The following is a 22,099-nucleotide window of genomic DNA, read 5'->3' on the forward strand; positions in this document are numbered from 1 at the left end:
CCTATCTCGTAGAAACGCCTGCAACAGCAAATATGTTTTAAAAGAAACATAATGCCAATCTGATTTCTGATTTGTTTTATCGACATAATGTGGAAATATAGTTGCAAAGTGTCCATCCTGTATATATCTGCAGTTTTTTTCACTGGTTTTGAAATTAAAGTTGCTCCTGGCAACTAACAGATGATGAACAGATGATGGACAACTAGTAACAATTTAGTCATATATGAATGTAGTGTCTAGGAGATAGAGTCATGGGACTGCAATCATGCAAAGTTAAAAAAAAGATGCTCACACATTGCTCCTCACTGTTTGGGACATAAGGTGCTATTATGATTAAATGTCATGACCTGTATGCATGCAGTAATTCACTGTGCCTATGGAAAGTATTATGGAAGCTTTTATGTTTTATTGAATCTAGGAAGGTGTAATGTGGCTTTTTTGACACTGAGCCTTTAGTGCTGAAGTAAAAACCGGCCTCTTAAAAACAACCTAAATGAATTACAAATTTTAAAAAAATACAAAATACTTTTTTTGGATTAGTATCCACACCCTTTAATAGGACACAACTAAATCATCAGTGGTGCAGCCAACTGGTTTTGGAGATCACGTAATTAGTAAAATGGCGATCACCTGAGTTTCAGCTGAGCCACCAGAGAGAGAGAGATGAGAGAGAGACTTAAATGGGCTATCACATGCTCTGGTTCCAAATACTACACTGAGAGATGAAGACATTAAACTCATCGCTGTGAGAAATGTGGGCCTGCCTCTGTTTGTCATTGTGTGGAGACATCACTGGGGTATTGTGTTTGGTACCTGCCTTCTATTGTGGAAACTTGTTTTGTGGCTAAAATACCAGAGAAGCCCGGTTCACAAAGAAGTCTGGTCAGGAAGGGCAGTAAAGCCCTGATGGACAGAGGGGATATTCTGTTTTTATTCAGCATAGATGACGAGAGAGGCTGCTGAACTGCACGTGCTAGCAGGAGGTGAAGTCCAGAAGCCAACACTGCATGGCCCAGTTCTGATCTGCCACCAAATCCATGTTCAATATTTACGCATAAGTGCATGAAACTACACGATGCGCTTCTTATATCACTCGACACAACTCTCAGGTTTTCAGAGACCAAAACTCACACTAAACACCATCATCATAACACAACCATTCCCACCATGAGGCAATGGCAGTGGCAGCATCATGCTCTGGGGTTACCTCTCTGCAGCAGGCTGAGATTCATGCAGTCAAAGTCAGAGAAATCCTGAAGGAAAACCTTCCTGCAAGAAACCTGCCATTCGGGTTTGTTTGTGAGCCAGTACACCAGGGCATGTAGTCAAAGCTACACAAGAATAGCCTCATCTCAATCCAGTTGGGACTCTGTGGCTGGCTGTACGGCCGTGATCTCCATACAACCGGACAGAGCTTGTGCAGTGTCCAGTGAAGCATAACCCGCTCTAACCTTTAGTAATTATTTATATTTGCTCCTTGGTTCCCATTGGAAAGATCGATTGTCATTTTTACATGTAAGGGTGTGTTTCTGTTGATCAGTGTCAAAAAAGAAAGCCACATTAAATCTACTCTGATTCAATATTGTAAACATGAAAACTTGATAGGTGATAAATACTTCTCTAGTCACTATAAAGAATGGGAAAAAACACCATACAGTAGAGTTGTCAGATGGGTAACAATGCTCAGTGTGCACTGCATGAACTAACATTTTTCCAAAGAGAAAGGAGCATAGGTAAAGATTAGACACAAAATTAAGTTGTTGACATAGTGCATAAAAACATTTGACCACAGTAAAAAAAAAAAAAAAAAAAAAAAAAAAAATCTAATATTAAGATCTCCATAAAATACTTACAAACCTATTCCTTTATCAAACATAGTTGGGAAATAGGAATTTGTGATTTTTCTTCCCTATTTCAGTTATTTGGTTTTCAATTTCAATGGAAATCATGTAAAAATAGGATTTTAGCAGCAAAAGCAGGCATAAATACAGATGAAGCACGTAGACTGTCGCCTTCATGTTGCATCCAATCAACTTGCTGCCTAGTCAATGTGGATCACCAGTGCACGCTTTTAACACGTTCATCTCAGTTTGCAAAGACTGGTGTGTGAAAAGTTGGCCTGATTTCAAAAGTAAAAAAAAGACTGCTTCACAGTTCTGCCTTTTAAAATGGAATGATTTTTTTTATTTCCTCACTGAAGACAGGGAAATGTCCTCCTCTGGACTCGTCCTTGATTACACCAACCGTTTACCAAAGCTCTGTTCCAGCCATTGCCGCACATCCTTCAGATTGTAAAAAAAAGGCCCCTTACCGCCCAGGTAGGCAATCTTTTTCTGCTGCACTATGCACACCCGTTCGTTGGACACACCGTAAGCCACATTGGCATTGTTGTCCATGCAGTCGGCCACCAGCTGGCACTGCGGCGGCAGGGAGAAGTGCTCAATGAGTTTGCGCGCCGCTCCCATCCTCTCTTCCAGGTTCTGGTGTTTCCGTACACTGAAAGAGTAAGAGCCCATAGGAGGGGCCACCCAGCCGTCTGACGGGTGAGCCTCGTCAATGTACACTAACAGGAAGTCAGCCACATCGCTGAAGTCCTCCACCAACTTCCGGAAAGCTGGCAGGTGACTGATGAAGGGGGGTCAGGTGGCTGAGCCAAAGTTGACCACCAGAGGGCGATCTGATGACTCAAAGTCCAGAAGGCGGCACTCATCCCCATTTCGGATTCTGGCACCAGTTGGCACATTGGTCATACTACTGATATTGCTGCTACAACAACCATCGGGCACCTTCACCACTTTAGAGTTGGGTGCTTCGCAGCCAAGCTTCACCTAAGGAGGTAAAAACAGGGATTGGTGTTTATCTCCTTTTTTGTTTTTGTTTTGTTTGACTTTAGCAACTGTATATATATTAACTGTATATATATTAACTGTATATATTGCATGTCTCTGTGGTTTCACAGTTGTCCAGCTCATCAGTTTATTATTTTTCAGCCTAACTGTCCATTACACACACACACACACTTTTTTCACAACAGTATGCACAACTATTCGTGAAATTTGTTGTTTGCATGTAGTAGCAACAGATACATAGCACAACAACAGAAGCTAATTTAGACTGTTTATCTAGTGCAGCTACGAGGCTGGTAGTGGAATCTTGGAAAGAACTCACCAACATCGGAATAACAGTTTGGGTTTTTTTTTTTTGCTGGTATTGGATTTTTTTTTTCTCACTGTTATTAGATGAGGCTGCCAAACTTCAGGAACTAATTAGAATCATAAAGGTTTGACTCATGAAGGTGGTTCCTGCCCTAACAGGTAACAATTAAACTGACGGTGGGGGGGTGGGGGGGTGCACTCAGCCTGTACAGGCCCACACAGCCCTGCATGGAGGTCTGATCAGGAAAAGTGAGTATGAAACCAGTTTGGCAGAGTGAACCTCCTGTTTTAATAAACAATGAATCAATGAAAAGACTTTTTCTGACAACCTGACAATGATTAAAGTTGACCAAAAAAAAGTGAAACACTGATATCAATGCATCTATTATAACCCAGTTTTACATTTTCTTCTGAAGCTATGCAAATCAATCTTGAATTCATTTCACTTTATTTTGACTTTAAACCAGCCAGCAGCTGTATGATAGGGTATCTTACTCTGACAGGCTGCTGACAGGTTATATTATACTGTAGCAGCCAAGTGCAACAAGCTAAGCTGAGGGGTGACAGTTAACTGTAAGTGCAACTAATCATTTACCAGTGAGACGCTGTCAAAGGGCTCATATGGCACAGAAACCTACTAATGACGAAACCGTGCCAACGATAAAGCGAGGATCAGACTGGTAAACCATGAAACCATGCCAGTGGATTATTTATTAACTTATTTATTTATTTATTGTGATCAGGAAATTGTGACTTTCTTTCTGCAGTTGAGCTTGGTAATGACTGCTGGGCAGTATATAGTTTATGTACAACATTTAAACATATTTAAATTAAAATAAACCGGCTGCATCCATACACAGTGGCATTTATGTGACCACAGAGAATACCGGCGGGAGGGGGGGGGGGCTTAGAAGGTTTAACGGGCAGACCCCCCCCCCCCCCCACCCCCCCCACCACCACCACCACCACAGGAAAAACGAGAAAAACAACGAGAAAACAATACGAGGTCAGGCGCTTTGTCAAGGATGTGGCCCTAATACTAGGTCGTAGGTCAGACAGGTGTGCGCTTAGATATGTAAAGTGTAAATGTTTAATCTAAAACACCGTGAGGAGCATTAGATGAACACGGGTTCATCGGCAGCAAGTTTACCTGCTTATAGGCGTCCAGGAGGAAGCTGTTCCAGATGGAGCGGAGCCCCGCTGAGGTCAACATGCGGCGCCACTCTCCAGAGCCGGCGGATCTGGAGCTGCTGAGCAGCGACACGACGCGCTTCACCAGCACCACGGAGTCGTACAGGACCAGGAAAAGACAGTTTGAAAAGAAACCGGGTAGTATCTGGAGTGTCACCAGCAGATCCTCACTCGCCATTCCCATGTTTCCTCTCTCTCTCTCTCTGTCTGTCTCTCTCTGCGTTTCTATGGCGGCAGGAGAATTATTTCAGGCTGCCTCTCATTACGCACATGGCTGAACGGCAGAACTCAGTCGCTCCCCTCATAGTTTTTATTATTATTATTATTTAGCTGTGCTCCGCGGACTGCTCCAGACTTCGCGCACGAAAGGACGGAGGTGTATATCAGGTACGTGTCGTGAAGCGGTGTGGTCTGTTAAATCCCCCTTCAGGTGCTCAGCGCCCCGAGGCCGCTGGAGCTCGATCTCTCTTCTTAGAAGGACGAACATTGTACTTAATATTAAGCCTCCCGGCTTATCTTTGTAGCAAGATTCTGACGTCAGATGCGGTGCGTACCGTCTGTCCCCTCCTTCCTCCTTCCTCTCCTCCCTCAGCTCTGTGCACAGTGGCTGAACCAAGCCGCAGCTCGCCGTGTTTTCCCCCTCTTCTGTTCTCTCCTTCTTTTTGTGTGTGTGTGTGTGTGTGTGTGTGTGTGTGTGTGTGTGTGCGCTGTCAGGCAACTGTAATTTTATGATCCAGTGGAAAGAATAATAGAAACGCACAGTTACACAGCCCGGTGCAGTGTCAACAAACTATACCCAGAGGTTTATATAAGTTATGATCTTCACCCAGGCAACATTTGCTCTGTGATTTGTGGACGGGACTGCGAATGTTACAGGTGTAAAATACCAATGTGAATTTAGTTTTAACTGTATATGGAACAGTATTATTTACTTTGATTTAAAATATATTTGATTCACTAATCGAGTATCTGCAATAGCTGTCTGGATTTTTTCATCATAATAAAGAAAACATGTAGTGAACAAATCTACAGAGAGGGAAATTCTTACCTGTGTTATCCTTCTGCAAAGTATCAAACTCATTTGATTAGTTTTTCTACCAAAGCTTGGCTTATGGCAAATCAACCCTTGTGACCTCATAAACCATGAAACAGAGTTTAGAACCAGCCCATGAAGACTAGGGAACTCTGTGTCTCTCCTAAACTTGTGGCTTTTTGTGATGGAAATCTTGTGAGCTACTGGAAGAAGTTTCAGGATACCCCAGATATCTTAAGCAGAAGCCTTTACTCTAAATGAGTAAATAAAATACATAAATCAATAAAAATAAATAAAAACAAGTAAATAATACAAAATTAGCACTGTGTAATGCCACCCAACTCCGAAGGCTTCCGTCTTGGTAAACCACATTTGACCCCTTACTACCTCACACTTACTATACATCCAAATAAGGTCATTCTTCTTCATGGAACCATATCACACCCTTACATGTGCGAAGATTAGATTAGGTACCTTAATCCTAAATATTAATATTATAAAGATTTTACCTAAATCCTGTTGTATTTTCCCCAGGCTGTTTGTTATGGCTGTTCCTCCAGGCTACCCTAGTTTGGACCGGGCCAGCTATCAGAGTCCCCTCAGCCATCCTAGAGACAATGAATTACTGCTTTTAGGACTTCTAAATGACCTGTGGGCATTAATGCCTAATACTACCTTACTACCTACCTAATACTACCTAAAGACCTAGTAAAGGAATAATACTTAAAGAAGGAATAATTCCCTCACAAGGTTTAGATCAGGGTAAGAGTATAAAACCATTTCTAAAGCTCCGAGTGTTCCCAGGAGAGTACTGAGTGTCAATACTTTCTGAACTCACTGCCTGAGTTACCGTAGCTTTTCTGTCAGCCCCAACCAGTCTGGCAAATCTCCTCTGACCTCTGTCATCAACAAGGCGTTTCCTTCCACAGAACTGCCACCCACTGTATGTTTTTTTATTTTCTCTAGGGATGAGCAGTTTCACAAATATTCAAAGCAGCCCGTCTGGCACCAACGATCACGTTACAGTCAGAGTGACCGAGATCACATTTTCTTCTCCATTGGGATTTTGAGATAAACCTTAACGGAAGCCCCTGGCACGTATCTGCATGATTTCATGCATCACACTGCTGACTTTTACTCAGCACCGGAGCAGAGAGCTGCAGCAGCGCAGATTACACTGTCACAGGTGTGGTTGCAATGAAAGGCTGGAAGATGCACAAGACCTGTCCTGATGTCAAGAGGGGGAAACCTAGGAGCTATATGTGTGTGTGTGCGCGGAGAAGCTTACTGGAAAATAAACGGGGGAGATGGATTAAATGGTGACAGTTCTCCAGATGCCAGAATTACAGTATATATATATATATAAAAAAATTACAAAATACAAAATAACTAGTACAGTTCTATAAAAATATCTTTGATGCAATACTTTTTTTTTTTTTATTGCAGCAGAGAAATATCTCTTCTATCAAAGAAAAATGGGTCAAACCTTTAACCCTACCCCTCTTTGCATTTTAAGTCCAAGGAGTCCAAATCCTTTTAAGCATAAGGTCTTTATATTAGGAACAAGATCAGCTTTACAACATTAGCAAATTAATTTATTTTTAACTTCTCCACAGAAACAAGGAAGGAAAATCCAAATGGAATTCTGGAATGGAAAATGAAAAAAAGTGTTCTTCATTCACTTCATCCACTGAATATGATGTATATTGATTTTTTTCCTCATAAGAGTTTTGTTGTGCCACCAAGAGCTAACAACTACAAATGATGACAACAAAGTAAAGAAACAACATTTTGGTTTTTTTTGATGGTTGACATTCACTTTGGAGACGGTTAAAATTATTTTTTCGGGACGATTCCGATACAACAGGAAAAAAAAAACGTGTCTGGATCTCAGAGCTGTGTGTGTTTCTGTCCTTCTCTCCAACTTATTCGGTAAAAGCCACTGGCATTGTTAATTTTTAATTTTAATTCTTAAAATTTAATTTAGTTTCACAATGATGTGCAGAGGAATTCTGACTGTAATAAAATTTAGATATTTTATAGATCTGAATGAATTCATGTGAGTGAATGAAGTTGTCTTTTTAAAAGGCTAAGAACACTGAGGCGCAGATGTTTTAAAGTTCAATACTCAGATATTCAGCGAGGTTCATTCTCAATAATAGATCTGTCGTGCAGAGCAGGATAAATCTTGAATGATGTTGCACAGAGGTTATTTTTACCTCACAACGAGCTGAAGTTAACAACCATCTCAAAAGTGCACGGGAAATGGTCACGAGAGCTTTTCACTTTTACTTCCTTTTCAAATTTGAGTTTGTACTTTTGCCTTTTGCTGCCTCCAGGCAACACGGCTGAATAAAGCAGGAGCCCTTCCCGCCCCGACCGAGTCTAAAACTTGGCCGTGACAGGCTATGATTGCATGCATGCATTCAGTGTGTGGGGCTTTTCGGTCGTCACACATCTGCATTTGTGGCTGAATCTGACTCAGATGTGGGACACAGAAAACAATGGGCTTCTTAACGCACCCGTTTAGACTTCAGGCTTGTTGACTCACACAGTGGATTTGATAACCCACAAGTTCGAACAACAGCAGAAGGAGTCTGTTGCCCTTGAAAACCTTATTTCCCCACAGCCCCCCCCCCCCCCTACAAAACTGCCAATACACTATGCAAACACACAACATTGTTCAACTCAGAAATTCTTGCTGTCTTTGTCACCATGCCCCGTTTGACACTCATCATTGTGAGTGCCTTGGCATCAGACATAATGAGCCCAGAGCTTTGTGTGGAGCTGGGACAGTGAAACAAATCAGAATCAGGCCCCCAAAGCCTTGGAGATGAGACCAGGGTGACACTTTCTCAACGTCTGGCTCTTGCTCAGCGGTCTCTGCCAGCAAGCTCCTCAGTTTCCAAACGTAGTGCCGTGCCTGTCACTGAAAATGCGCATGTGCACCATTCCCCCTGGCGAGAGAGGACCCGGAAAAAGGGTCGTGCCGTGGAGTTCAGTCGACAGCCACGCTGGTGCCGCACAGACAGCAGTGTCACAGCTCACGATGCTGAACTCTTAGGCAGGATATTACTCCCTAAGGGAGCCGTCCACCAACTGGCAGTCGAGGAGATGAACTGTGGCTTTTATTTTAGGCATTTCCTCACTCCCAAATCAGACAGCTGTTCTCAAAGGCCAATGTTGGACCTGAGAACAGTAAACAAAGCATAACAGAAGATTTTTTAATTTTTTTATGTTAAGACTCCGTCATCTGTTCAAATCTTTACAGAAAGGAGACTTTCTGTCGTTTACAATAGATTTGAAAGATACTTTCTTTGAAATAATATCTTTTGCTTTTCAGGACGGGCTACGCATTTTGCATTATCCCATTTGGCCTCTCTCTTTCCCCAATAATATTTTCAGCGTTTGTGGACGGGGCAGTAGCTCCTCTATATGTTTAAGGCATCAGGATCTTGTCGTATCTCGACCTTCACATCCCGAGGGAGCTGCCTCTTTCTCAACCACACACTGCTCAGTCACCTTCACAGTTTGTCTTTGTTTTCCTCTGAGAACATTGTCTTTTTGGGTCTCAAGCTAAACTCTGTGTCCACAGATGCACGTCTGACCTAAAAGGGACATGTGATAATTATCACAGCTGCCTGTGTGGTGCCCCCAGAGACACACAAGCAGAGTGTGATTATTTATGTTTTTTCTCAGTCTGATGGCAGCAGCATCAGTCGTGGATCCCTTGAGTCTGCTCAGCGTGAGACCTCTGAAATGCTGGTTTATCAGTCAGCGAGTTCAGTGAGGGATCTCTAATGGTCACACTGTGTTACACACAATGTCGAGAGACTCTGTTGTTCTGACTTAACACTCCATGTGCTAATAAAGAAAGATGCTTTCTGCGAGGGTTGACCGCTCAATAGATGGACAACACGAGGACTGACACGTCTGTGTACTAGAGATCGAGATGCTCTGATTGGCCTTTGATTCAACGACACTTGATTTTATTGAGGAATCACAGTTAGGGATTGGTACGGAAACCTGGTATTAAACAGGCCCCGGGTCTAAATTAGTAAAGACCAAAGTGGAGAAATTAAGAAAATACACTGTTTTCTTAATACTGACTGTCACAATCATTTCATGAGAAGAGGTAAAATATATTTTATTCCAACTTTATGGGCAGGAGTAGATTTCCTGTCATTACTGCACCATAAAAGTTAAGGTATTTGTCTATGACGCATTTTCACTATTCCATATGCAGAACATATCTCGCTCTCACTCGGAGTATATGTGCAAAGGGTGGGGGCACACACACACACACACAAACACGGGGACACACACCCTTGTGTGGCAGCTACCTTGCTGAATCCTCATTCAGAGTGAGACACAGAGAGAGAGAGAGAGAGAGAGAGAGAGAGAGAGAGAGAGAGAGAGATAAAGAGAGAGCACGGCCCTTCACCTGTTAAATTATTGACATAACATAATTATAGCCCACACTGGGTTTCTGCTATGACTGTACAGTACACGTGTGGCCTCCACATGCTTTTGCTAAAATACATATATATATATATACACACATATATAACTATTTTCCTGTCTGAGTCATGCTCAGATACAGCCTAGACACTGAAACTGTAGTGCAGTGAAAGTTTTATGTAATGTTGCTGCTCTGATGTCTTTTCACTGTCTATTTTTCCTGGAAACCTCGTCATGTGTGAAAAATATGCGAGCAGGCGTGAGCGTGTGATTTGGGGGCTGCAGGCAAACTGCTGCACAGTAACCATAGATTATTAATTTACATACGGCACATGTGACAAAATAAAGTCTGTTCTTAACAAAAAAAAACAAAACAAAAAGAACCGATAAGAGTATTTTTAAAGTACTGGATCGATAAGCAGTGTTGGTAAGTGTAGTTTTAATGTTAAATCTTCTATCCATCTGCTTAAATCTGGAAGCTAGCTGCTTGGCTCCTGAGATGGAGCACTGGTTAGGCGACAGTGATGACCCCATTTGGTGGCACCAGCTTCAGTGAATGGAATGTGAAATTTGGCAGCTTTGTCCGTGTACCAATCCTGCCTTAATGTCGCCCCCCCCCCCTCCCCGATAAGCAGAGAGTGAATCTGGGGCCTAATCCTGATTTTCAGCCTAAGATTATTACAGCCGGATTAAAGCCTACTGTCACTGAACTTTCTGCATTTTGCCCTCTTCCTTTTCAGTCACAGCATTCAGAGAGCTTGCATTATTTTGTGTTAGGTTCATGTAAAACCCTATCAAAAGAGGGTTTGTCAAACTGCACAGTGTCAGTGTGGTACCCCTGAAGGGACTGACACCTCACTATATGTGTGTCAGTTGTTACCAGGCTTCACAGCATGTGTGTGCTGCTGCCTCCTGGGCTTTTATTTACACTAACTTTTTTTTTTCTATTTTTTGTTTTTGAAGATTTCTAGTTAATACAGATTATGTTTCATTTTAATTTAGAGACATGGTTAAAATATCATTTTTTTAAAAACTGATTTTTCAGCTACAGAAACAAATATTCATAGAAAATGAAGCTGTCAAGATGGTCAGAGCTCATTATTGGGATCTGAATGCAAATTCGAATACAAATTTTTATGACACAAGCATACAGATACTGATAGTACCAGTATATTACACATATAGTTGACAGTATCATTATACAATGGACAACGTTTCATGACTTGTGAAAACCTGTGCTTTAACACCGATCACCTGCTCTGTCTCTGTCCCTTCTCTCTCCTGGATCCTCCGGCGAGCCGCTCGAAGCGAACTATGGGAGATTTGAGTACTTTGGAAGCAAGTCAGTGTCCCTAACAAAAGACTGTCGGTGTTTTCATTGAGCAGTCCAGAGCAATCGAGTCTGAGGCTCCACAACATTCCTTTGTGTGGTATTGTGGTCCTGGGAAAATTCAGATTGCAGGATACTTTGTCTTTTTTCTTTGGAAACTGTGTAAATTGTGGCATGCCTGCTGGCATCCCTGCTGTTTTGAGCCTGTATGAGCCCGGCCCACTGTGGGATACTCTTTCACTGCTTGCACACATTTTATTTTACTGTTGTTTTTCATTTCTGAAATTTTAGCAGAACCTAGCCAGTCCCTTCTGCGCTTCTATGCAAGCATTTGTAAACCTTTACAAATGCTTGCACTTGAAACCAGGATCCACTGATGATGGTCTTAAAACTGTCTCTCAACAGAAAGAGTCAGCATAGCAACGGTTGTGAGCTACTTAGTTCTGAGAACATTTATAAAAAGTCTGTATAATGAGCGCACTAAAATGTATTATTTACTGACCTGCTGTTACAGTAATTCACTGTGAACATTTGGGAGCGGTTGTTCTAAATCTTTGAGTGTGTAAAGCTGGCGTGTAGTGTTAGTACTGTGTTAGCTCACTGTTGGCCAGGTAGGTGCTCATTTCGCCTGGATTGGTTACAGACCTGGCTGGCTATTTTTCAAAGTAAAGTAGCATAAATCATTGGTTGATCATTTATTCTTTGTTTTATCATTTATTCATTTTGTTGTAATTGTGTGCCTTTAGGACAAAGTCTGTGCTTAGGTGTATTGGAATGTGTGTAACTGAGGAAAGTGAAAACCTCATGCTAATGTGATCCAGATGTTCTGTGCTAAGACGTCTTTTCCCTGGCAGCTGTAACTGGACCTGTGCTTATCCTGATGGGTGATATTAATGAGCGCGAACAGGTTATGGTTTCTTTTCTTCTTCACTTGGTGAATATTTTGTTTTTTTATGGGCAAGTGGCCAATCAGGGCCTTTGAATTTGTCTCGAAGGAAACTATATATCACACTTGGTCTTTTGTTCAAGGAGGTGTCCCCTTGTAGGTACCTGTACCTGTACGCAATATACCTTATTTATGTGTCCATATGTACACTCTTGTACAGCTAACATGCTACTCAAAGCCTCAAGCCAATAGGATGTGTCTATTGTGAAGTGATAAATATCCTTTATTCCCAAAGGAGGGAACTTCATTTGTTTCCAGTCTTTTCAGGGTTATGTGGGGTTATTTCTCCTTAAATGTTGTTTAGGGGGCATCACATGTACAAGTTTCCACGAGCAGCACTGATAAAGGCCCAAAGTTAACTGTAAGAGCTGGTAAGAGTAGGAAGCACACACAGCAAGCAGTTAGATTTTCTACTAACAGCAAACATGCTAAAGCTAATCTATGCACGGCTCTGCCAACATAGCGTGATACTAGCTGTTAGTCATCTGTAATCATCTGTTCAACAGTCCAGGAACTAAAGCAAACAGATGTGATGCATCTGGAATGAAGATTTGTTTTTTGTTTTTTTTGCTGGCCTTGGTCAACAGTGATACTTGTGCCTTTCATCTGATCATCTTTCTTCTGGTTTGACTGTACTGTCGCACTCACTGACACACGCGATCAATCAATTACCAGAATTCTGATGTAAAATCTGATGTAACAATCATCAATTCATTGATTTTTTTTTAAGTTCCTCTTCTCTTCCATTTATTTATTATTATGCAAGACATTGAGACGTTTTGTAAATATGTACTTTGCGAAAGCGGTTTGTGTTTGGACCTATTGCCGCCCCACACAGCTCCATGGTCAGGTTGTTCAGCTTTCTTACACTGGTACTTACTCTGTTTATTCCATTTATTTTTATTTATTGTTGTACAGATGTGATTATTAATAAACAAGTGCTCTGAGTATGATGATAAAAAAAATGGTTTTGAAAATCCTGGTTTGGTCAGTATAGTATCTCCCAGCCTATTCTCTACTAAGAATAAGCAACTACTCATTAAATTTCATTAATTATCAGGTAGTTCCTGATTTGTCCCTCACTCGTTCTAAAGTAACTTACTCATGTTTTGTGCTCGTTTTAGTAAAGTGTGACCATGTGCCCAATCCCCTGCATCTGTTTCTGTCTATTCAGTCTGCAGCATAAAGGATTGTATCAAACATCACACTGTGAGACCTGGCTGCTATGCCTCTCTTACCTGTGCCCTTGTGCTCATTTTTATTCAGTGATTAGACATTTTCTTCAATATCAAAGGTAAACAAGTGATTGGTGTCGGCCCACCAATGGTTATAGTGCTGCTGTGCAGCTTGGCCAAAATGTTGAAGATCTAGTGCTATAAAAAAAAAAAAAAAAGGATTCAGCACAAGATGCCTCAAAAACAGAGGCCAGGTTACGGTTCACAAAAAATATATAATAAGAAATCAGTTTAGAATAAGAGCTCAGGAACAAACAAAATACAAACAACTGCTCATGACCCAAAGCCACCACCTCATCTGTCAGTGAAGGTGGTGGTTCTGTTATGGGTTGATCATGTCTAGCTGCCAGTAGAAACTGGTACACTGGCATTTATTGATGATTTCACTGCTGACAGAAACAACAGGATGAATGCAGATGCATTCAGGAGCATTCAGAGCTCAGATTCATCCAAATGCATCAAAAGAAGAGCTGGAATATCCTTTGACTGACTAAGTCAATCACCCAATTTTATACTTGCTGAAGACCAGACTAAAGGCAGAGAGGCCTCACAACAAGCAGGAGCTGAAGGAGGCTGCAGTGAAGGTCTGGGAGAGCATCAGAAGGGAAGATTAAAGCATTCACTGATATCTACAGATCAAAGACTTCAGGCAGTCGCTGAGTGCAAAGGATTTTCCAAAAAATATTAATTCTGATGATATGTTTGTTTGATCTCACACATATCTGTCCAATTACTTTTGACCCCCTAGACTTTGGGCCCCATATGTTGAAAGAGCTATATTTCCCACCCAGTCCTTTCTCTGCTGATGTAAGCATTGGCTCTATAATGTAGTATCCATTACCTTTTTCAAACTGAACGTGCTGAAGGACAGAGCATGTCCAAATACTTATGGTCGGGACTGTACATATCATGGGATATTGATTTATTTATCTTTATAGAAACTCCAGTTTCAAATCTACAAAGGAAGTTAAGGATTCCACCTAAGACGCTCACCCAGAAGCGTTTAAAAACAAAATATATATCAGAGATGAAAATCCTTTTATTCTGTGCCAACTTTCCATTCCAGGTATGGCTCAACTTCTCAGTATGCCATATATTCTGTGAACAGATTAACCGGAATGTTCCACAGCACAAGCCTCCATACGAATGCCAGATGTGTACTCAGTAAACATGCCATATCAGTCTAAAAACAGACACTGACTGAACGTGCTGATGTATCAGGTACCATCACCAAGAAGCGCAGCACTGCGTGCCAGCATCTTAACTGACTTTTCCGTTGTGCACCACAGGCTCAGATTTTGTGAAAAAAAAAAGTCTCCTTTTTGGCAGGAAGCGATGGGTTTATGGGAAATATGGTTTTAATACTGAGAAACACAAACTCAATGCTACACATATAGAACCTCAAACTCTTGATTTCTAACAGTCTTCTCTGAACTGTGTAATTAGCATTCATGGATACGTTGCAGTTGAGCCAACTGCAGAAAGGAATAGCTGGACAAGCTCGACAGGGCAACCACTCTTCTACTCTTGGCCACTAAGGAGCAACAAAACACCTCACACAGCTTCTTTTCATACACATCAGAAGGTAATGGTTTGGAATCAATAACCTTTTAGTCCCCTTCATCTGTACAACATACAAAGACAATCCTTATTATCATGTTAATTTTACTTATCTCTAAATGCTGGTGATTACAAAGATGCATGCTCAATAGTGTGATCGAGAAGACAATCTTTTGATATTCCCAAGCTGTAAATAAGTTGGTGTAATGTTTTGTAACAGAATTTATAAAAATGAAGACCAAAGTTGTCAAAGCACTACTTCAAGAGGGGGGTCATTTTAAGTTCATTATTATTCGTTGATTCATCCACGTTTCCAAGTGGGGTACAACAGACTGGCCTTTCTTTACAAGAGCCAGGGGCAACATGCAGGATTTGTTGACAGAGTGAGATTATGCAATGTTAGATGAGGTTATCCTTGAACACAGAGATGTGTTGATTCAACTCCAATCTCATTTTTGAGGTTGTAACACTTCACTTTGAACTAAAATTAGTTGAGTTATACTTTTATATAAAATAGTATAAAATACATTTTTAATCAGAATATATTTAATTTGCAATATAATTTAATCAAAACCAAACACTTTCAAAATTACCACAAAGTTGAATCTAACACAGTTGGAATAAAAAAAAAAACATTATATATTAATAATTTAATGTAATATACTGGATAATAATTAAATGTGCTTATTGCAAAGCCAATTAATCGAATAGCAAATCACTTATTTGTATTTCTGTCATTTTATCAACTGCCCAACAGGATACTATGTGGAACGAGGGGCAGAGTGTGTGTATAGGGGATTGTACTCGGAAGAGAGAGAATCAATAAATGTGACTCAGTGTGCTGGACTCTATTACCACCCTAACCCTCGGCTGGGCAAATATGTAACAATAAGCAAGTCTGTGCAGGTGGCATAACCTTATATAATGTTACGAAAGAGCTGGGTTGCATTTAAAGAGATCATCCGTGCAAGGTCTGCAGTGTGTTTGGCTACAGTTTGACAGTAGTCAAAGGAAATGCAACAGCCACTATTCACTGTGTTGTGAATAATTAAAGTAAAACATTAAAGAAAAAAAAAAAGGGTAAGATCGGCATAGGGGCAGCAGATCAAAAAACTAACAAAGGGTGGAGAATAGTTCTTGGCCCAACATTAAAACAATGGAAAAAATATATTTGTCCACAAAAAGACTCCCATATCGTCTGCTTTACACAACACTACCCTCTACTGTGATTTGGTTTACTACGTTGAAGTGGCAGAAATACGTTCTTCTGTTAAGTAAGCTAACGTTAAAGCTAGTTTTATTTACACCAAGTTAGACAAAGTACACAAACTACCTCTTAGTCTGGCACAACAAGAAAATCTTGAAGGAAAATATGCAAAAGGGAAAAACTGAAAAGATGAAAACCAAAGAACAGCCAAAAGTTAAAAAGAGTTAAAAACTGCAAAAGAGCATTAAAGTGTCAAAAGTGCTGAGGAACACAGGGCAGTCAGCTCTTTGTGTCGACCCAGAGGCCTAGGTGTCTCCAATGAGCATCCACTCCTTCGTTTCAAGGCATGGGGGAGGGGCTGAACCTTTCTTTCATCTAGGGAGATTAACTGAATTGTGGTTAGAGTACATGCTTCATGTTCTATGTTCAATTAATTTTGCATTTCATAACTTGGTCATATCAAATCACATAGACATGGGAGTTGGACCAGTTTTGTAAGCGAAGTACGCACTTATTTGTGCCTCATTCGATTGGTTCTCAAATTGCGTAAACTGGCTTTGTTCGTGATGTCTGGAATTTTCTAAAAGCCCATCGAGATATATTACAAGTGTCAGACTAAGCATGGGAAGTGCTTTGCTGCCATCCGCTGGTTAAAAACAACAACGCGGTTGGTCTTTGCAAATTTAGATGATGTACGTTTACTGCATATAGATAGATATTTGCATATAGAGTGGGTAAGTGAGATCTGATCACAAGCAGTCACTCTAGATGCATTCTAATACCAGCAGTAAACTGACGTACCGTCACTTTTAACCGGATCACCTGAGACGCTGTTAACGCCAGGTCTAAACAGGGGCCTCAGTCTCTGCTCCATGAGTGTGATTTTATCGTCGGGTAGTTTTCCTCAAGCCTCTTTGGGTTTGAGAAGGGTGATTCACTGTCCAGAGTTACCAGAGTTAATTCTGACACTTTTTTTGTGTGAGAGGTGAGAAGGACATTTGGCAGATTCTGAGAGTTTCTGAAAAGGTCTAATCAAAGCCACTGTTATCTGACAGTGGAATTTAAAGAGGAGGTTGACATAACATAAACATAGCATAACTTAGCAGTTACACATTTCAACAGCAAGTATTATGCAATGTTACCCTGACAGTGCACGCACCCTGAAGACAGCGGTGTTAGTTTAGTCACATTGTTATGTAAATAGCCACCTTACGTAACAGGCTTACTCAACTTACTGAAATGCAAACGGAATGCTTCCCAATCCTTCACCTTTACCAAACATACTAATAAACAATAATATGAGAGATTCATGACTGAAAAGTGTAATATAAAGTATTAATGAACTGCGACACACACTTTCCTCACATGATGTCTGCAGTGACTCTAGGGGAAGGGAGCACAGTGTTCCAAAAAAAAAAAAAAAAAAACAGCTCTAAAGATCTACACTCCCCCTGCTGGAATTCCATGGAAACTACATCAATTACTGCAGATGACATAAAACATAAAACATTACAAAACTGGGATACTCCTCACTACTGTGGCTGCCACTAAATAATTAAAACGTTATACTTTAAGAAAACAATTCAGTACATTTAAGCATTTGACAATAAGGACATTATTTCATATGTCACATATGTCACACAGGCACACAAGAAGCCACACATGCAAGCACGAAGACAAACAGACTGGGATGGATGGCCAGCATTGTGTTGGCACAGAGGGCATGAGCCAGGGGCAAAGTCTTATTTTCATCCTGCTCCTCCCCTTCAGACAAGGGATTAGCAGAGGTCATTCTAACCAGCACAGACACACAGACAGACTCTGAACGGCTGCCAACACAGTGGCTCAAAGTGGGAGGCTAGTCAAAAGAGGATTTGGTCTGCACTGAACAGAGCTTGACAGTCCTGTGTGTGTTTGTGGTCATATTTGTTTTGGTTTTTTTTTAGGGGGGGGGGGGGGCGTTCTCTATCCCTCACGTGGCATGTTTGAATAACTTCTAACATTCAGTGATTAAATTCCATGTTATTTGCCCTGCTCAGTAATAGATTATGACAGGTTTGATGGATTGTTCACTGAATTTTGTGTCATATCTAACACACAAAAGTAAATTCATATGAATTATACCAGTTGATGGATTTACATCAGACTGACATGCTGAATCTGGATCAGAGAGTTAGATGTTTAAATCAAATATGGTGAAATTTGAATTGATTTATAGGAACCCCCATGGCTGGATTTACACAAAACTATAAGATACATCTGCAGATCATACTTGATATTCAGTTCATAGTGAGCTGCACAGAATTAAAAGAACCTATTAGAGAGATACAGCAAGTTATGAAGCATGTGAATAAAGTATAAAGTCAGAAAAGTGCCCCCAAAAAATACGTAGTATAATAAGAAAGTGGGTTTTGCAGACACTGATCAGCCACAGCATTAAAACCAGTCACTGCTTTTAATGTTGTGGCTGATCGGTGTGTGGAAGCAGAGCTGTAGCTTTTGAGGTTCTTTGTTTTTGCCTGCTCATTTTTGACCTCCTGCATGTTTCTGGCCTTTGTATTCTGCCTGTTCCATATTTGCCTGGTGCTCCTGCCTATTAGCAACCATCGCCTGTCTGCTCCATGAGTACATGTGGTTTGAAAAATAAAGGTTTGACCTGTTTGAACTTTTCATCAATGTCTCTGAATGGTGCATTGATTTCCTGTGTGTGTCTCAGCTGTGTCGTGTGTGTGGTTGTGCGTTAACATAAGATAAGAAAATACAACTAGACAATTCCCCTGCAGGAAATCGCGAGAGTGGTGTGCTGTGCCTTTCATTGTCTGTACTGCTACTGTAAAGCAGAAACCAAAGGACGGATAGAAAAGGGTTCGATTCACAGAGGGGAGAGGAATGATAAAAATGGGCAAGTATGGAAAATCACTGTAGGAAGGAAAGAAGGAAGGGAGGGTAGAGGAAGGATACAGAAAGGATGGATGGATGGGGGCAGAGAGAGGTTAGGAAAGGGAGGAAAAGATGGATAAAATGAGTAGGAGACCTTAAGAGGAGTTAGGGAGGATAAAGGATGGAAGAATATCAATAGTTTGTGTGTGTGTCATTTAAATAAAATTAAATAAAATATGAACAAATTACTTTGGGTCTATAATTACATCATATTCAGTTATATCATGAACATACTTCAACACAGACTGACCAGAGACTGGAAGTGACAATCAGCTAACAATCAGAAGAGAGCACAATAACCGCTAATACCGACCTCACAGTACAAACTGAGAATGGTAACCTTGGAAACAGCAGAATATCCCATATCATAAGAACCTAAAGTTAAAACAATAATTTGCTATGGATTCTTCTGTTAAACAAACACATAATTCAGATGCCAATAGAGATTTGAATTTCATTCATAAAATCACTCACTTGGTAAGCATACAGCTTTAAGACAGAGTCAGCAACAATCTAAATGAACACTAACTACTTATAACAGCACTATGTCATATTAGTATCACATCTTATGTCATAAGAGTCAACTCAGTTTGACCTTATTCACTATATATTGGAGAACGTCTGGCTAATTGAATCCAGTTAATGACACCAAATTACAAAGTACAAGGTTTTCTTCATCTAAGTGACAAAATTAAATGAGAAACATATAAGAAAAGAGACAAAGAAATCCTTTAACTTCAACCTGTAATTTTTTTTTTTTTTTTTTTTTAAGATACCATTTCTTTTAAAAAACACAGATACCAGCACGTGTTCAGGCAGTTTCTCCAGGGCTTGGATTCAGGTGCTCAACTTCAAGCGAATATACCCAAACTGGGTGCATCTTTACAGTCATCTGAGCTATCTGAGTCATCTCTCTGCCAGGCTTCCTTCCCTTACCCTGTCCACCATGCAATAAAAAAAAAAACAAAAAAGACAACACAAACACTGAAGCACTACAGAGTACAAGGTTTTCTTCATCCAAGTGACAAAGTTAAATAAATTCACAATGACAAAGAAATTTAAGAAAAAGGATAACTATGAAAACAAAATAAAAAAAAACTATACAAATAAATATGTAAAGTTCAACTAAAATAAACAAGTATATGAAAAAGTGCTAAAGGACAGAAAACTGACAATTTGAACGAACCCTTAACACTTAAACCTGACCCAAATAACCCCACATCGCTTGATATTGCAGTGAATCTTGTCTGCGATTTACTGTGCATAGCGCTTTACAGGGGTGGGAAAAATTCCCCTGTCGGGAGGCCTCCCTATGTGCCGACGCCAAAAAAAACCTAACAATTGCAAAACATTTCCTCACCGCACCTACATCAACCCAGAAAGGTCCTACTCCTGTCTCCCCTTAAAACAAAAGTTGGCAGAGTAAGACGAGCCAGTGTTTGACCTCAAAGTCCAACTCACTCTCCCTGTACAATAAAGCTTCTATCAAAACTTGGGTGGTGATGATGGACAGCAGTGCAACTATGGTCAGGACACAGACTGACCAGTCAATCTACATCAGACCTGCCTGTGTACCCTTCACCATTTAATGATGGAAAACTTAGCAACTTACTGAACTAACAATGATTTTACTCAATAGCAAAAAATGTGATCACAAATGTATCTCACACACCAATACAGATTTTTAATGCATTCACAAATCATCATCCATGGGCTGAATAACCGTTTGAGAAAGCCAACACCAGAGTCATATTTACAACTAGATCAGAACAGCAATGTTCTATCAATAATTCCATTTAGACCAGTCAAAATACAGGCACGTCATTATCAAAGTCCTAATCAGCTATGATGATATTAGAGAAGATACCACCAGGAAATAACAAGGTTAATCAACCGATTAAAAGAATTTACATGTATGCAAACAACCGCCCGACCAACAGACCGATAGAGAGAGAGAGACAGCCGATGGCAGCCATATTGGATGGACAGGAACAAATTCTGTAGGAGGAAAAGTTATGGCACGGCGGCCAGACATCAAAGACATGAAACTCATACCTCGTATAGCCTCTTGATCCAACGTAGTCAAAATCGACGCTACAATGCTGAGAGAGGGTTAGAGCGCAAGAGAGCGCGCGAGGGAGGGAGAGAGACAGACGGAAAAACGGTCGGGCGGACAAATAATTACGGCATGATGGTCGTGTGTGAGACAGAAAGAAAAAGAGGGTGAGACAGATTGGCACAGTGGCCGTGTGTGTGTGTGTAGGTGTGTGTGCGTGTGTGTGTGCAAGAAACACACACACACACACACACACACACCCCAGCAGCAGAATAAAAACTTCACTTACAATTAGTTGATTTCTTCTCATGCTGATCTGTTTGTGGACCTGAAAGAAGAAGAAGAAGAAGAACCAGCTCAGTCTGAGTCTGCAGGTCAGAGCCAGTTCACCTGTGAAGACAAGGAGTGGACTGATCCCGTCAAACACACACACTCTGTGGACATCAGTTCACTGAAAATAAATCCATCTGTGTGAAGATTTATACAAACACACACACACACACCTCACACTGAACAGGGAATAATCATTTCTCCTGTGATTGGTCGAGCTGATGAAACATTCCTGTCATAGTTATAGGTTGTATTGGAGACTGTGATGTGTGAGTGAGGATGACTGTGGTGAAGCTGAAAGATGAAGATTTTCAGACTGACTGCAGGTGGTTTAGAGATCGGCAGCATGTTCTCTTCACTGAGCAGTGGTATTTTACCATCCCAGCTTCACTCAGAGCGAACCACCGCCCTCAGGTTCACCTTCACCCAGGCCACTGCTGCACCTGTCAGCCAAAGCAGCAGGTGCGCTCCAGACAGCCACAGTCCGCGCACACTGACCTGCAGTCCTGGACTCTAATATAACTAATAAATGTTTATGTGGGTAAAAACTCTGAGGACTTACAGGCCTGTCTTCACATCAGAATCAGAAGCCTTTATTATCACTGTACAAGAATACAACGAAATTATAGCAGCCTAGAAGTGGTGTTACTCCAAA

At 40.8% G+C, this 22,099-nt stretch overlaps 1 protein-coding gene and 1 long non-coding RNA gene across 2 annotated transcripts in view; both read right to left on the bottom strand.

The window, feature by feature from the left end:
- LOC121197146 overlaps positions 1 to 22,099 on the bottom strand; it is a 208,200-nt gene that overhangs the window by 81,089 nt on the left and 105,012 nt on the right. The gene's annotated exons all lie outside the window — the stretch shown is intronic.
- dio2 (iodothyronine deiodinase 2) lies at positions 1,772 to 4,915 on the bottom strand. Its single transcript, XM_041060553.1, has 2 exons — positions 4,306 to 4,915; positions 1,772 to 2,828 (listed from the first exon to the last, which is right to left on the bottom strand). Exons 1-2 carry the CDS (start codon positions 4,528 to 4,530, stop codon positions 2,235 to 2,237), a joined length of 819 nt encoding a protein of 272 aa, XP_040916487.1. The 5' UTR covers positions 4,531 to 4,915; the 3' UTR covers positions 1,772 to 2,234.

The sequence above is a fragment of the Toxotes jaculatrix genome, chromosome 17 (genome assembly GCF_017976425.1).
Source record: "Toxotes jaculatrix isolate fToxJac2 chromosome 17, fToxJac2.pri, whole genome shotgun sequence".
Lineage (NCBI taxonomy): Eukaryota > Metazoa > Chordata > Actinopteri > Toxotidae > Toxotes > Toxotes jaculatrix.